At 43.3% G+C, this 16414-nt stretch overlaps 1 protein-coding gene across 1 annotated transcript; it reads right to left on the bottom strand.

Annotated features, from left to right (window-relative positions):
* Nucleotides 1-12536: 12536 nt before the first annotated feature.
* On the bottom strand, nt 12537-16015 carry LOC137333401 (tapasin-related protein-like). The gene is made up of 6 exons (XM_067997552.1): nt 15946-16015; nt 15564-15875; nt 14291-14395; nt 13738-13781; nt 13185-13286; nt 12537-12976 (listed from the first exon to the last, which is right to left on the bottom strand). The coding sequence occupies exons 1-6, from the start codon at nt 16013-16015 to the stop codon at nt 12803-12805; spliced, it is 807 nt and encodes a 268-aa protein (XP_067853653.1). The 3' UTR covers nt 12537-12802.
* Between the last annotated feature and the right edge of the window lie 399 nt (nt 16016-16414).

The raw sequence follows: 16414 nt of genomic DNA, 5'->3' as shown, positions 1-16414 counted from the left end.
ACTGTAGCAACTAGCCCAGAGACAGTAGTTCGACAAAATGAGGATGCACAGTGGTTTACGGTTTTGGACATAAGTAACGGTTTTTGGACTATTCCACTGGAGAAGGAATGTCAATATAAATTCTCATTTACTTTCCAAGGACAGCAATGTACATGGACTGCCCTGCCGCAGGGGTTTCACAATTCCCCGTCCATATTTCACCAATGGCTGAGGGAAGGGTTAAAAGGATTCTCGAGGCCTCCTACAAACTGAAACCAAGAAGAAACATTATCAACTGCTAAGTCAATTACTGCAGTAGTTACATGACTTGGGATTAAAGATTAACCCTAAAGAAGCGAAGACCATGAAACAAAAAGTTACTTACATGGGAATGATTCGGACGCCGGAACAAAGGGACATTGAAAAGCGAAGGGTAGAGACGGTTGGCAGAATCCCTGTGCCGCGGGATGTTAAAGGGTTAAGGCCCTTCTTGGGGTTGGTGGGATATTGCAGGGACCATATTGATGGATTTGCCACAAAGGCGGCCCGCTGATGGAATTATTAAAAAAGAATGTGGCCTGGGAGTGGAAAACAAAACACACCCAGGCCATGACTGATCTAAAGCAAGTACAAGCTGCTGCGCCTGCTCTAAAACCCCCAAATCCAACGGAGCCATTTTCATTGGAGGTGGCTACCACAGACACCACCCTCTCGGCAGTTCTATTACAGGAGACACACGGAAAATTACGACCAGTAGCGTACGCCTCACGTATGCTCTCACCAGTAGAGCAGGGGTATACATTATGCGAAAGGCACTTGCTAGCTGTCTTTTGGGCAGTGCAGCATTTTACCTATATAGTGGGACTAAACCCACTTACAGTATTAACAGAACACACCCCAGTACAGCTACTGTTAGATGGAAGGATTAAGGATGGTTCAGTTAGCCAAAATAGAATCGCTAGATGGACATTGTTGCTGCAAGGGAGAAATATAACTGTAAAGGGGGTAAAAACCACTACTATGTCAGCAGACAACTTAGTTTATCAGGGAGAAAAACATGAGTGTCAATTAATGATAGCAAATGAGCCCAAGGGCCCATTTGTATCAAAACAAAAGGGTGGGGGTAAGACGGGGCCTGAAAGCAGAAAGACAAAGGAAACAGGAAAGGAAGAACCCTATTTTTACATTTTTGAGGATGGCTCTTCATCAGTACAGGATGGGGAAAGGAGAACTGGCTGTGGGAAACACATGGAGTATGACCACGGACAGGAAAGCTTTAGTGCGGCTCTGAAATTACCTAACACGATGAGTGCGCAGATAGCAGAACTAGCAGCCGTCGCATATGTGGTTGGTCACCCGGAAATTTTCCGCCCAGATCAGTCATATATTCTGATAGCATGTATGTTTGTAATAGCCTCACAGAACATTTGCCCCGATGGGAAGTGAGGGGATTTGTCTCAGTGGATGGAAGGCCCCTTCCATCAGCCCCGCTATTACGGTACATCTTTGAAGAAGCACAGGGGTAAGGATATGGGGTCACAAAAGTGAAAGCTCATTCAAAACTCTCCCCCAAAGGGAACAGTAAAGCTGATGAACTAGCCAAACGAGGTGCTGTACGTGGACAGGAATGGCAGCCACCGGTTGGGGAAATCGGGGGCCAGAAAGAGAAGCAGGTCAAAGAAATGGATTTAACGGAGGAGCAAAAGAAAGACGGAGAATTAAAAAACCTAATTCTGAAGGTCAGGGAGATCAAGAACAGGACCAGCTACAGGCCGATGAGGAGGTGATTGAAAACAAATTTGATACTGTCCGTTCCCATGCAGAAGCGAATCCAGGAAAAAAACGAAAGGAACATAAAACAAAAAGAGGGAATAAGTGGATTAGAAGAAATGGACGGTCAGAATCTGAAACAAATTGGGAACAGGATATGGACGGTCTGGCTCAGTATATGGAGAGACTGGACTTATGATAGTACTTAAAAGAAACAGTAAATAAGAGCAGAAATTACACTTGTTTATTACAGGTCCAGCCTAGAATGAAGGGGATAATGCATTTTGTTGCTATCGGATTGACCATCATCAGAACTGCGGTTGAAACTGCCTCAGAGCCGTCACGCCGAATGAACGTGCCTGAAGCAGTGTCGATGAAGGAGGGATATCCCGAGACCAGGGACAACTTTACTCTGCAGAATAAGACAGTCCGAAACAACAAAGGGAAAAGAGAGGATTTAAATTTGTATTATACGGGAGTGGATGGGTTAGCGTGCGTGGGAAAGACTTTGGGTATACCGGAGGGAGTGGCAGTACAGTTTTCATGTAACATAGTTCTAGAGGTGACATAGTCGGTAATCCCAGAGGGAAAATTCATCAATCAATTTGTGGGTCCATTTATGGAGCGACAATCGGGGAGCGACGGTCGAGGTAAAATTGTGGTCCACTGGGACCACACCGATGTAAATATTGACTGGGGTAGTGACAATACTCCCTTGTGGGACAAACGTATTACATAGCCACAGCGGCTATGAACTATAATAAAGGATGGAAACAGTGCCCTCTGGAAGGACACAATGTGACCGCAGACCTGGTTGTCGGTGGACAAGTTCTGCCTAAGCCAATAAAGAGGATGGTAATAAACGAAAACCTCACAGTCCAACGTAAAGATATAGACCAAGATCTGCGGAAATATGTTCCTCCCGAACTACCACCCATTCCACACCTGACTGCAGATTGGACGCAAATAGCGGAGGAAGCCAAAGAGATAATTCATCAATGGACGAAACAAACTAAAATAATTAAAACTCATGCTGATAAAGCAGATGAACTGCTACGGGACCCCGGGTTCTGGGATAAGTTTTGGCATTGGGAATCTAATGTTCAAATACATCCATGGGTCAGGATTTTATCACATGCTGCTGCAGTTGCGATTTTATGTGCGTTAACACTTGTCATATTCAATGGTCCAAACATGGTCCAAACATGGACGAAAGAGCTGAATTCCAGAGGTGAGGTGAGAGTGACTGCCCTTGACATCAAGGCAGCGTTTGACTGTGTGTGGCACCAAGGAGCCCAAGTAAAATTGAAGTCAATGGGAATCAGGGGGAAAACTCTCCAATGGCTGGAGTCATACCTAGCACAAAGGAAGATGGTAGTGGTTGTTGGAGGCCAATCATCTCAGCCCCAGGACACTGCTGGGACATTGAGGACATTGAGTTCGTCAGGGCAGTGTCCGAGGCCCAACCATCTTCAGCTGCTTCATCAATGACCTTCCCTCCATCACAAGGTCAGAAATGGAAATGTTCGCTGATGACTGCACATTGTTCAGTTCCATTCGCAACCCCTCAAATAATGAAGCAGTCCGAGCCCGCATGCAGCAAGACCTGGACAACATCCAGGCTTGGGCTAATAAGTGGCAAGTAACATTCGCGCCAGATAAGTGCCAGGCAATGACTATCTCCAACAAGAGAGAGTCTAACCACCTCCCCTTGACATTCAACGGCATTACCATCGCCGAATCCCGCACCATCAACATCCTGGGGGTCACCATTGACCAGAAACTTAACTGGACCAGCCATATAAATACTGTGGCAACGACAGCAGGTCAGAGGCTGGGTATTCTGCGGCGAGTGACTCACCTCCTGACTCCCCAAAGCCTTTCAACCATCTCCAAGGCACAAGTCAGGAGTGTGATGGAACACTCTCCACTTGCTTGGATGAGTGTAGCTCCAACAACACTCAAGAAGCTCGACACCATCCAAGATAAAGCAGCCCGCTTGATTGGCACCCCATCCACCACCCTAAACATTCACTCCTTTCACCACCGGCGAACTGTGGCTACAGTGTGTACCATCCACAGAATGCACTGCAGCAACTCGCCAAGGCTTCTTCGACAGCACCTGCCAAACCCGCGACCTCTATCATCTAGAAGGAAAAGAGCAGCAGGCACATGGGAACAACACCACCTGCACGTTCCCCTCCAAGTCACACACCATCCCGACTTGGAAATATATCGCTGTTCCTTCATTGTCGCTGGGTCAAAATTCTGGAACTCCCTTCCGAACAGCACTGGGGGAGAACCGTCACCACACGGACTGCAGCGGTTCAAGAAGGCGGCTCACCACCAGCTTCTCAAGGGCAATTAGGGATGGGCAATAAATGCTGGCCTCGCCGGCGACGCCCACATCCCGTGAACGAATAAATAAAATATTCAATGTATATCAGCTTAGAACGTGGAAAAATGAAATTTTGCAATAATTGAGTGTTGGTGCTATAATGAAACAGATGAAGCGATTATCAATATAAGGACACTGTGTGAAGTGTATTTTATATGTTTTTTAAATATTTTTTCTATAACCATTTATATTTTTCCAATAACCTTTTATATTTTTTCTATGAACATATACTATCGCAGATGTAACGTGCCCATTGGGAGACAATGACAACCTCAGGAGTGGTACACAGAAAGGGAGAGTAATGATCCTAAGATAAGCATATTTGGATCAAAAGGGGGGAGATGTTGGCCAGGGGCTGCAGAAAACTACTGAGTTTATTTCGAATTGCTGACACCCAGGCAAAGAGACTAACTTTTGAACTGAAGTGACCTGAAGTTCAGTCACTGGTCTGAGCTGGCCGGAACCGGTTTGAATTAGTTACGATTCTAAGCACAAAGGAGCTGTGATGAGACACCAGTCCTTGTTTAGAAAAGGAGTAATGAGGTGATGCTACCTAATCTCTTGGAACAGAGCCAATCAGGGGATGACACCGACCACTCCAGCAAATCTGAGCCAACAGGAGAAGACAGCATCATTCGAAAAGACAGACTTAGGAATAAGACTGAAGAATTGCAGGCTTGGTGCCAGTTTGTGTGCGAGACTCCGGAGACTAACCATCGCGAAAGTGGGAGAACCTACGTCAGGGATGTAGAGACTACGCCAGGTACATAGAGACTACGTCAAGAGAAAGAGAACGGAATGCCTGGCCAGCGTCAGCTCTCCTTTCCGGGTAATAAAATATCCTTTCTATTCTGTGACCTCTCAGGGAATGTTAGTCAGAGAAACCTAGTGGGTGTGCGTTTAAATCCTAGTTTGAGTTTAAAACTGTATAACCTGCTGTAAACTGCATGCCTGTATCTAACCAGATGTATAAGTGGTATGTACATGATCTAACAACGTTAATAAAGCGAATTGAGAATTAAGAGAAAATTGACTCTTCTCCTCTGTGTACTAAGCCAGTAACCGTAACCGGTGACCTCCGGCCAACAGTCGGGATAAAAGGTTCATTTTCAAATGACAATCTGTAACTATTGGAGTGCCGCAGGGATCAGTGCTGGGGCCTTAACTATTTACGATATATATCAATGGATTGGATGAAGTAACAGAGTGCCTTGTAGCCAAATTTGCTGATGATACAAGGATAGGTTGAAAAGCAAGTTGTGGTGAGGACACAAACTGTTTGCAAAGGGATATTGACAGGTGAAGCGAATGGTCGAAAATTTGGCAGATGGAATATAATGTGCGAAAATGTGAAGTCATCGACTATGGGAGGAAAATTTAAAAAAACAAAATATTATTTGAATGCAGAAATACCACAAAATGCTTTGGTACAGAGGGATCTGGGTGTCCTCGTACATGAAAACAAAAAGTCAACATACAGGTACAGCAGGTTATCTGGAAGGCAAACGGAATATTGGTCTTTATTTCTAGGGGGATGGAGCATAAAAGCAGGGATGTCATGCTACAACTATACAGGGTGCTGGTGAGACCATACCTGCAGTACTGCATACAGTCCTGGTGCCCTTATTTTAGGAAGGACATACTTGCATTGGAGGCAATTCAGAGAAGGTACACTAGGTTGATTCTGGGTATGGAAGGGTTGTCTGATGAGGAAAGATTGAACAGGCTGGGTCTGTACTCTTTGGAGTTTAGAAGAATGAGAGGAGATCTTATTGAAACATATAAGATTCTGAGGGGACTCGATAGGTAGATACTGAAAGGATGTTACCCCTCTTGGGGGAATCTAAAACTAGGGGGAATAGTCTCAGAATAAGGAGTCGCCTGTTTAAGACGGAAATGAGGGGGAATTTCTTCTCCCAGAGGATCGTGAATTTTTGAAATTCTTTACCCCAAAAAGTTGTGGAGGCTGAGTCATTGAATGTATTCAATGCTGAGTTAGACAAATTTTTGATTAGCAAGGCAGTCGAAGGATATGGGGAAAGGGCGGGAAAGTGGAGTTGAGGTAAAAATCAGATCAGCCATGATATCATTAAATGGCGGAGCAGGCTTGAGGAACCGAATGGCCTACTCCTGCTCCAATCTCTTGTGGCCTTATGGTCTTATTATTAATATGAGCGAACTTTATGAAATATCTGTTTAAGAATTTAACAGTAGCTGGCTCTCCTTCTTGGACTGTTGGCCTCGTACCTGTGTTAGAATTGGTAACCGTGTAGATGACCACAGGTGGAGTCTCGAGCGGCATGTGAGATACCAAACAGGTGTAACTGGCACCGCTCGGCACAGGCTGCGTCTCTTCCAAAGAGCAGGAAACGTCATACAGCACTTCAGTTATCTGCCATTGAATGTTTTGTATTCCTATCGCAGTTACTACGCCATTTTCATACCGAGGGAGGGTGGAATTTCTCGGATAGACCTCAGCCGTTTCACACACAAGTCAGAGATACAGATGTCCTGGAGAGAATCTTCAGCGCGGTTGGTGCAGTTGCGGAACAGAGAATGGAACAAAATCTGATTACTGAGTAGCATTGGGAGATACCAAACATCATTTAGATTTATCTTCGAACTATTTTATTGTAGCAGCACCATTAGAAAGCCATTAACCTGTCTTTTTAATGTTACACACGTCATCTACGCAAACCTCACCAATATCACTCATGGCTAAGGCCTCTGTTCAATTACACCTGTGGTATACCTTGTGTTATTATTGAGCCCAATCCTTTAAATTATTCAACTTTAATCGCAATTTTCAAACAGACCCATTACATCATTTCTGATAAATATCTGCGCTACATATTCCAATAAGAATTCAATGATTGAACACTGGGGAAAGATGACGCGCCTAGTTTTTCCACGGTTGATACATACAGATAGACAGTGACGAGTAATCTACACATTATCGACAATAAAAATAGGGCATTAGTAGGTATCGGACAGATCTCACAGCTTAAACATGACATCTGCTGTAAGAAACTACGGGAGTTATATTCGATAACCCCCGAATCTGGGCGCAGAACCTCAAAGATAATAATCTCAGGATTACTACCTGAGCCATCAGTAAATTGGCATAGGGACACACAGATTAGAGGGTTAAATACGTGGCTGAAAGAGTGGTGTGTGAAGTAGGGTTTTCAATTCATTGGGCACTGCCCCCAGTACTGGGGAAGAAGGGAGCTGTTCCGTTGGAACAGGTTCCACTTAAACTGTGCTGGGACCAGTGCCCGAGCGAATTGAATAAATAGGGTGGTAGATAGGGCTATAAACGTATAAAGGGTGGTGGGGGTCAGGTAAGGGTAATTTTAATGTTATAAGTCCAGAAAGAAAAGTCAAGGCTGTCGAGCAGAGTAGCGATTTGAGTACAAACAAGCAGAGTGCGTCAGGAAGGGACAGAGAGTTTAACAAAGATAATAAGATATTATTGACATCAGCGGGAAAATTAAAATGTTTAACTTAAAGGTGCCGCATCTGAATGCATAAAGCATTCATAACAAGCTAGATGAATTAATGGCACAAATAGAGATCAATGGGTTTGATCGAGTAGCCATTACTGAGACGTGGTTGCAGGGTGACCAAGGTTGGGAACTAAATATTCCAGGGTACTTGACTTTTAGAAAAGATAGGCAAAACATACCACTTCCTTTCCAAATTGCTTGCTGTGCCTGCATGTTAACTTTTTTTTGTGTTTCGTGTACAAGGACACCCAAATCTCTCTGAGCACCAACATTTAATCCTTTCTCACCGTTGAAAAATATTCAATTTTTCTATTTTTCCTATCAAAGTGAATAACCTCACATTTTCCCAAATTATACTCCAACTGCCACTTACTTGCCCACTCACCTTAGGTGTCCATGTTCCTTTGTAGACTCTTTGCATCCTCCTGACAGTTTACTTTCTCACCTATCTTTTTTCAATTTCTCCATAATTGTAAAAATTTTGTGAGGAATATTACTCATTCAGGTTATTCCAATCATAATGTTTTACACAATAGAACTGCAGTTTGGAGGTGATTAAGGGACAGATTTTGCAAAGAATTTCCAATGTGCCTCCTTGCAATCTCGCTTCAACCACATCGGGACACTGAGCAGAGGCAAGCCACCCCCATTCGTGAAGTCACAGGAGAGGCACTTGCATTCGGAATTCCTGCTACCACACTGCCTCCAACCAGCAGTTCTGCATTATAACAAGGGGAAGCTAGGCAACAATAGTAAGTGGAGAGGTATTTCCGGTTACAACACTGAAGGGAGATAAGACAGTGCTGAAGCGTCGACATGTTTGCATTCCCCTTAAGGAATACACTGTCTATGATTATGCACAAGACGGTTGAAAAGAAAATGCGCAGATATATACATAGATGCAAGGATACAGACCAAAACATGCATGGCAAATTAATCGTGGCTGTGAATACTTATTGATAAAGTATCCAACTCGGAATGTCAATGGGAGCACATCTTGGCTCTCTCCGTCCCGGTAGACTTGTAGATTAGTATTTTGCTGGTGGCTTAATGTAAATATAATCATTGCTATACAACCCGCTCCTGGATTCAACTTAAAATTGATGTCTGATGGCGAAAGCTTCGCAACAAATTCCAAATATAATTTTAAAACATGCTGTAAATCTGTACACGCCTGCCCCGCCATATTCACGGCACATTGCCCATTTTAGATGCTCCGTCTGCCCCCATTCCTCTCACAGACTGGAAAGCCAGCGTGCTGATCAATGGATTCACCCAACAAACTGGATCTTGGAACTCACAATATTGTCACCTTACTAATCTCCAATAAGTTAAATGTTCGCAGAAACAGTTTTGCCAACCTCCTAAGGATCAACCGAATATAGGGCTATAAAACGGACCACATAGTACTGGTTGTGCAGGAGCGACAGGGACTCTGAAGGACCCAAAATGTCTTCCGGAATCCACGTGCTAGCATGACGTGCACTTGACGTTACCTTGGTGAAAGCGTTTGCGCGGCCTGAACCCAGGCAGCATGTAAAGTATTATTGCTTCTGGCTGCTGATGCATGTGCACTTTTTTTGGTGGTCTCCTATACTTGAACACTTGGAACATGGGGCGTAGACTAAAAATTAGAGCCAAGACTTGCAGGGGTGAAGTTAGTAAATGCTTCTACACAGGAAGGGTGGTAGAAGTTTGGAACGCTCTTCTGCAAATGGCAGTTGATGCTCATTCAATTGTTAATTTTAAAGCTAAGATTGATAGATTTTTGTTAACTGAAGGTATTAAAGAATATGGGGCTAAGGAGGATGTATGGAGTTAGGTCACAGATCAACCTCTATCGCATTGAATATTGGAAGAGGCTCGAGGGGCTAAATAGCATACTTCCTATGTTCCGATAATAAAGTTACAATACTCTACAGAGAGTGGGCTGGCTAGCTGACAGGCAACAGCAAGGGCACGGGCAGAAATGCTGGCATCCTGAGACAGGACAGCAGGTTTGTGTTCCCTGGAGCCACTGCCACTTGCTGCCACCTGTCATGCACCACCTTCTCCTGCAAGAAAGTGGGATGCTTGTCAGTGAGTGTCTTGCATGATATATGGGTGATGTGCCTTTCATGGTTCAACAGCTGCCTGCCTGTGGCCTGTGAGTTGTGAGTGTGTGGCTTGCAATAGTGGTAATGTGTGAGGGTGAGAGGAAGCACCTGATTGGAAGAGTTGAGTACTGATTGAAAGTGTTTGTTGGTAGGTGGGTGATGGGGGGGGGGGGGTGAAGTGCATGGAGCAGTTGATGCGGCTAGTGGTGCAATTGGTAGGAGATGCTACTTGACATTTGACCTCAATCACCTTGACCATTCGTGTCAAAGGATTGAACTTCGTCCTGCACTGCATCCATGTGCATGGTGCTATAGGTCTGCCATTGATTTTGTCTCCGACTGACTCCCACTGCTTTTTGAGCATATCTCCAGAGGGCCTCTTGCCACGCACCACCCCCACCCCCCCCCCCCCCCCGAAACGCGGATATATGATGCCCCTTCATCTGTCCACCTCTTGAACCAGGCCTCTAGTGCATCAGCAGAGGACGTAGGGGCATGTTCTCATACAGACCTGATACAAACTCAGATCGGCAAATTGGTGAGGTCTGCCATGTAGATTGGAGGATGTGGGATTTAGTACTATGCAACCTTTATTCAATGTTTCAACATAACTCAACAGCTTGTAAACATAGGTATGGGACCGGTATCTGCGTTCTCCGTTCAGACACCGTGCAGACCTGTATCATATATTTTGCAAGAGGTGCAGGCTGCCTTTAAGAGGTGCAGGCTGCCTTGACGTGATGCGAGCCACTCACGCGATATCTGGGTCCCCCTGTTGGTGAGCAGCCACTCAACAGAGCAACTAGGGCTGGCTGTTGGCAAGAATCAATTAAATAACTGGGCAGCACAAATATCATGTGCTGCCTGCATCGCAATGATTGGGCGCAGGTTAATGAAGGCAAATGGTATTTTGGCATTTATTGCAAGCGGGTTGGAGTACAAGAGTAAAGAAGACTTGCTGCAATTGTACGGGGCTTTGGTGAGACTGCCCCCAGAGAACTGTGTGCAAATTTTGTCTCCTTACCTAAGGAAGGATATACTTGTGTTCGAGGCAGTACAACGAAGGTTCACTGGATTGACTCCTGGGATGAGAGGGTTGTCCTATAAGGAAGGATTGAGTAGAGTGATCATATACTCTCTGGAGTTAAGAAGAATGTGAAATAATCTCATTGGATCATATAAAATTCTAAGAGGACTTGACAGCTTAAATGCTGAGAGGATGTTTCCAATGGTTGGAGAATCTAGAACTAGGGGACATAGTCTCAAGATAAGGGGTCGGACATTTAGGACAGAGATAAGGAGGATTTTGTTCACTCAGAGGGCCTGAATATTTGGAATTCTTTACCCCAGAGCTGGATCCTCAGTCGTTGAGTATATTCAAGATTGAGATCGATATATTTTTGGACTCTAAATGAATCAAGGGATATGGGGATCGGACGGGAAAGTGGAGTTGAGGTCGAAGATCAGTAATGATCTTATTGAATGGCGGAACAGTCTCGAGGGGCCATATGGCCTACTCCTGCTCCCATTTCTTATGTTCTTATGGAAGCGTCAATGGCAAACGTGAAATAAAATATCAGTTGAATGTGAACATCAAGTGTGGTTATAATTACACTGAAACATGCGATGAGCAATAACTGCCGCTATTTGACACTAGATACGTTTTCAGTATGTTGCAATTAACAGAGTTAAATTTAGAACAAGAAGTGTTGGTGCTTCGAGCTGAGCGACTGATCCATGTCATTTACTTAGGTCGACAAAGCGATTCGCCCGTGTCAATATTTAGCAACACATCAGTGTAGCTAACATCAGACGGTAAAACTCCCAGCTAATCGCTTAAACTTTATCAGAACACAGGACGCCCACGCATTGACCTTTTCATTCCTGCACATAGATGTGTCACTTTTTTCGGTTAATTAATTATCAAAATAATCTGCAGCACTTCGACTCCATTTTGAAGTAATGAATTGTTATTAGATAAGAACATCAAATGTGAAGTAAACTGAAACATGATGGCAGGTAAACAGTTGCACATTTCCTTGCATTTTCCAGGCCCTGTGTCTTTCGGGATAAAACTGCTGTCTTCCTGTCGAAACCTGAGCTGATCAAGGCAAGTCAGCACGGATTTCGAAAAGGCAGATCATGCTTGAATTCGAGTTCAGGATGCTTTGGAAAAACAGCAGAGAGACTAGTTATAGAAAATGCAGCAGATGTCGTTTACATGGATATTCAAAAAAATGACAAGGTAACATCACAAGATAATGAATCTTGGAAGTAAGGGCAACAGTGGTGGAAGCAGGTCCAATGGGAACTTTCAAAACGGAATTGGATATATACTTGAAAAGGAAAACATTGCAGGGCTTTGGGGAAAGTGCAGGGGTTGAGACTAATTGGATAGCTCTTTCAAAGAGCAGGCACAGGCACAACAGGCGCATGGACTCCTTCTGTTCTGTACGAATATATGATTCTACCTGGCCACATGGGTTAATAGATGTTTGGAGGACATAAAACAACTGAAAGCTACGTTCGGTCGGTTTGTGGACGAGTCCATAGCCTGGAAATTCCTGCATTCCATATCAGGAGCGCCACCAGGACAGGAAGTCAGAACGCAGTAACGTTACACATAAATCAACACACAGGTTTAGTAGTTTATCTCCCAAAAAAGGAGCGCGAATCGTTGATTTGTAAGAGATCGTAAATAATCTATTTTTATTGAATTTAGGTGTGAAGATAATTAGGTATACCAAGACTATTAGCGAATCATTGTAATTGAAAGTGTAGAGATTTGTCTTTAGTTAAACAATAAAGATTTAATATGAAAGTATGTCAGGAAAGTTCGTTTTTTCTTAAAATCAACAAAATGAAATTTCAGGAAACAGTTAAACAGTAAGTAAAGACTAGAGGCTGCATTCTCTAATATCACGCTGAAATGGGTTACCTCTCGGTGGTATGGTATCACACGGTGTACACACAGGCATTTAGTTGATACCGCAGCGGAAGCCGATCAGTGGACACCAAAAAAAATGAATTCTACATCTAAAATTCTATCGCTATTTGATTCTTGCTTCGGAGTAAACAGCCTCTGTTACTCTTCTTTGGTTTTGCGTTTGTAGCTCGGCATAGTCGGTGCTTCTTTCGTCATTTTTGTATTGCGCCCTTTTCCCTGAGCCAGTCAATGCTAGCGTTGCGTATGTCAGCTTGTCACGGGCTGCCCCTTGTTTGTTCTGTAAAGCCAATGTTTGGAAATATTGTTGATTGGTCGTTTTGCAAGTTTTGTGGACTGCTGCTCTAAACAGTCATCAGCATAATACACAAATAGCTTTAGATACATCACACGATCAAAGTCAGCACAACCCGAAATACTCCACTATCGCATGAATGTTGGTGTTACACTCATGATCTATGTTTCTCTGATCTGTTACTCATCCCTACCTGAGCGTACACGGTCCTCTCCTCTTCATCTTTACGTCTTGGAGTTTTCCTGGCTTTGCTCAAATCTAATGCAGCATAATGCACGATCTCAGCCTCTGTTCCCTGCATGGGCCACAAAGCAAATGATTGATTACGTACCTAGTTCATTGCCTTCACCAGGTTAAGAACTGCTTACCAAACATTGAGCAGAATGACCTGGGCTAGAGATCAAGTGCACAAAGCATAATTAATATATTGGCATAAGTAAGAATATTGAGACCAATGAGTGCTGTGGTCACTATAACTAATATTTAAACCTGTCAGTATACGCTCTACAACACTGTGTTACAGAAATGTTTGAATGAAAGGCCGCTTTAGAACATAAAAGTAATTTTTTCAAATTAAAGGAATAGATTAATCTATAAACCGTTAAAACATAGGTACATTTTAAACGAAACTGGCAGTTTTCTTGTCCGCCACCTAACGTACTGACATGATTGTGATAACATCTCTCCATGAAAGCAATCTTTCTTCACATTTGAACCCTCTGCAGAGCATGAATGAATGAACGTACCAGCTCTTCATGGCGGGTCGGTCCCATTACACGCCCCTCTTCACCTGCAAACCAATTAAATTAAATTGAAAGATTGACAAATTTACTCAGTTTCCATTCAGCGATATCAAAGAAATTTCTAGATTCGGTAGAAAGCGAACATAATTTTCAATTTCAGTTTGTGCTGACAATGTTTGAATCCCAACCCCTGTAGCGATTAACAACGGTGCACAACCATTCCAGGACCGGGGCCTCACACGGTTTCACTCAAACTCATTACGCACCTACAAAGTAATGGGTTGGAAAGTGACTGTGTGCCAGGATACAGTTAATTTATCACTTGCTGTATATTGTCAATTTCTGTTGCAAACATCCAGATAATGATCGCAAATTTTAATACAATTATGTGAGGATTTCTGCGTTTTAACGTGTAGTTGGAACAATCTGCGCTCCCTGAAAACAGAAACCATTGCCTTCAACTTTAAGTTAAAATCGAGTTCTGCTTCCTCTCTGTTACCCGGAGACTCTCACCCTGAGGTTTCGTCTAAAATCAAGCTTTTACAGTAGATCTTACCTTCTTTATTCTGCAGACGGCACCGCTTCCCAATGACGATCATCAGCACGAGAAACGCCAATCCACCCATCGCACACCCAAGAGCCCAGAAGTAAATGACACTAGCTGTAAGATTAATAGGAACATTAAGTTGTGACGGGCGTTTGCTAAAAAGAGGCCGCACGATAGTGTATTGGTTAAACTATTGATGCTTTCAGTCATTCCGCTGTACAGAACAAAAATAAGAAAGTGTAAATAAAAAAACGTTATTTTTTTAGATATAACATTTGAAGTAACTCCTTCATCGAATAGATGAGACGTTCTGGATTAATCTGCGAAGGTGACTACCGTTTAGGGATCACAAAACAATGTTTTAGGAAAATTAGAAAATGAAGGGGATAAATTTCCCTGGACCGAATGACTTGTCCATGTCCTTGACCATTCTTATTCATTAACATATAGTTTGAGAAAATCGGTGGGGGGAATTTGTTCTCACGGGTTTACTCGCTGCCCGAACAAAATTCGGGATTGCAGCAATTGGTTAATAACCCTCATTCAATTATCCGCACTGTATTTATTAAAGTAAAAATGTCATTGACGAGTAAAGGAGATCAACGGGCGACGGTTTATTAATTATTGTCTGGCAAAGCTAAGAATTGTTAATCAAATGATATAGTGAACCGGCTGCACTGTAACCAAGTTGAGGGTACAGTTTACATGAGATTTATGAGAGAGGTCCCAATCGAACCCGCTGTGGCATGAAGAGATGTGGGGTAGAAGTTGGACAGAGATTTCAGTTCAGAACTGTGCACCAGACGTAGCCGGAAGGGGAAGGGGGGTTCACAGGATTGAGAACTGCATTGGAAGAAGCCAAAGAGCAAACACGTCCACTGCAGCTCCTGGTAATTGTCCTGATACAGGGAAAGCCGGCAGTGGTAAAGAATAAAACCAGTTTAACATAGAAAAAAAAACCGTAAAAGTATTAATAATAAGCAGGAGAGGAAATATAATGGGATACAAAAGATAAACTCCTGTTTATATTTGTTATTCCTGAAATAGAGGAAGTTGAAGGCAAATAAGATTTGACTGAGAATATTTGTGTACCGGACGATATAACCGTGTTTTACAACACATCGAGTTCAATTATATTATACAATAAAACAAGAATTTTATGTATTCGTTGATATTTCCCATGAGTTTCCCGTGAACTATCTTCATGATTTTCAATATGTACAAATTCTACGAAATAGCTGTTTGCGATTTTAACTGCCCTTTTGGACTGTTGGCCTCGTACCTTGTTTAGATTTCGTAACAGTATAGGTCACAACAGCAGGAGTCTGGAGGGAGATATGAGATACCAAACAGGTATAATTGGCGCCGATCGGGACAGGCTGCGTCTCTTCCAAAGAGCTGGAAACTTCATACAGCCCCTCAGTGTTCTGCCGTTTAATGGTATTTATTCCTGTTGCAATTACAACGCCGTTTTTACACCAAGCGAGGGTGAAATTCTCCGGAAAAAACTTTGCCGTTTCACACACAAGAGTCAGAGACGCAGATGGATTCCCCTCAGCTGTCCTGGAGGCAATCTTCAGTGGAGTTGGGGGAGCTGCGGAACAGACAATGAACAAAGTCGAGTTACTTGGCACCATTGGGAGAAATTAAATATGATTCTTTACCTTCGGTCCATTTTATTAAAACAGCACCATTCCAAAACACGGCCGCCTGTCCTGTTAAAGTTCGGCACATCGTCAACACACACCTCATCCATATCATTCATCGTCACCGGTATCTGTTCAATTTTACATGCACCATCGAGTCCAAAACTTTGAGTTACACGGCAGACACGTCGCAACAATCGCTAATCAATGTCGCGTTTCATAGTCCAAAGAATTAAAGAAATAAACCCTGGGTAAAGTTGGCGCGCCCAGTCCTCCATTTTTTTACTCAGTTAGACAGTGACGAGTAATCGAGTAATCTACACATTGCCGATGATAAAACCAGGGCATTAGTCGGTATCGGACAGATCTCACAGCCGAAGCATGACGATTGGTGAAAGAAACTATATCAGGAGATTTCAGCAACACAGTTCCTGCGTATTATTGTAATTATTGGAGGTTAGTGAGGTGACAACGTTGTGAATTCCGA

The sequence above is a fragment of the Heptranchias perlo genome, chromosome 16, assembly GCF_035084215.1.
Source record: "Heptranchias perlo isolate sHepPer1 chromosome 16, sHepPer1.hap1, whole genome shotgun sequence".
NCBI classification, from domain to species: Eukaryota; Metazoa; Chordata; class Chondrichthyes; order Hexanchiformes; family Hexanchidae; genus Heptranchias; species Heptranchias perlo.
The sequence above is the reverse complement of the archived record's forward strand: the minus strand, read 5'-3'. Positions and strand labels throughout refer to the sequence as shown.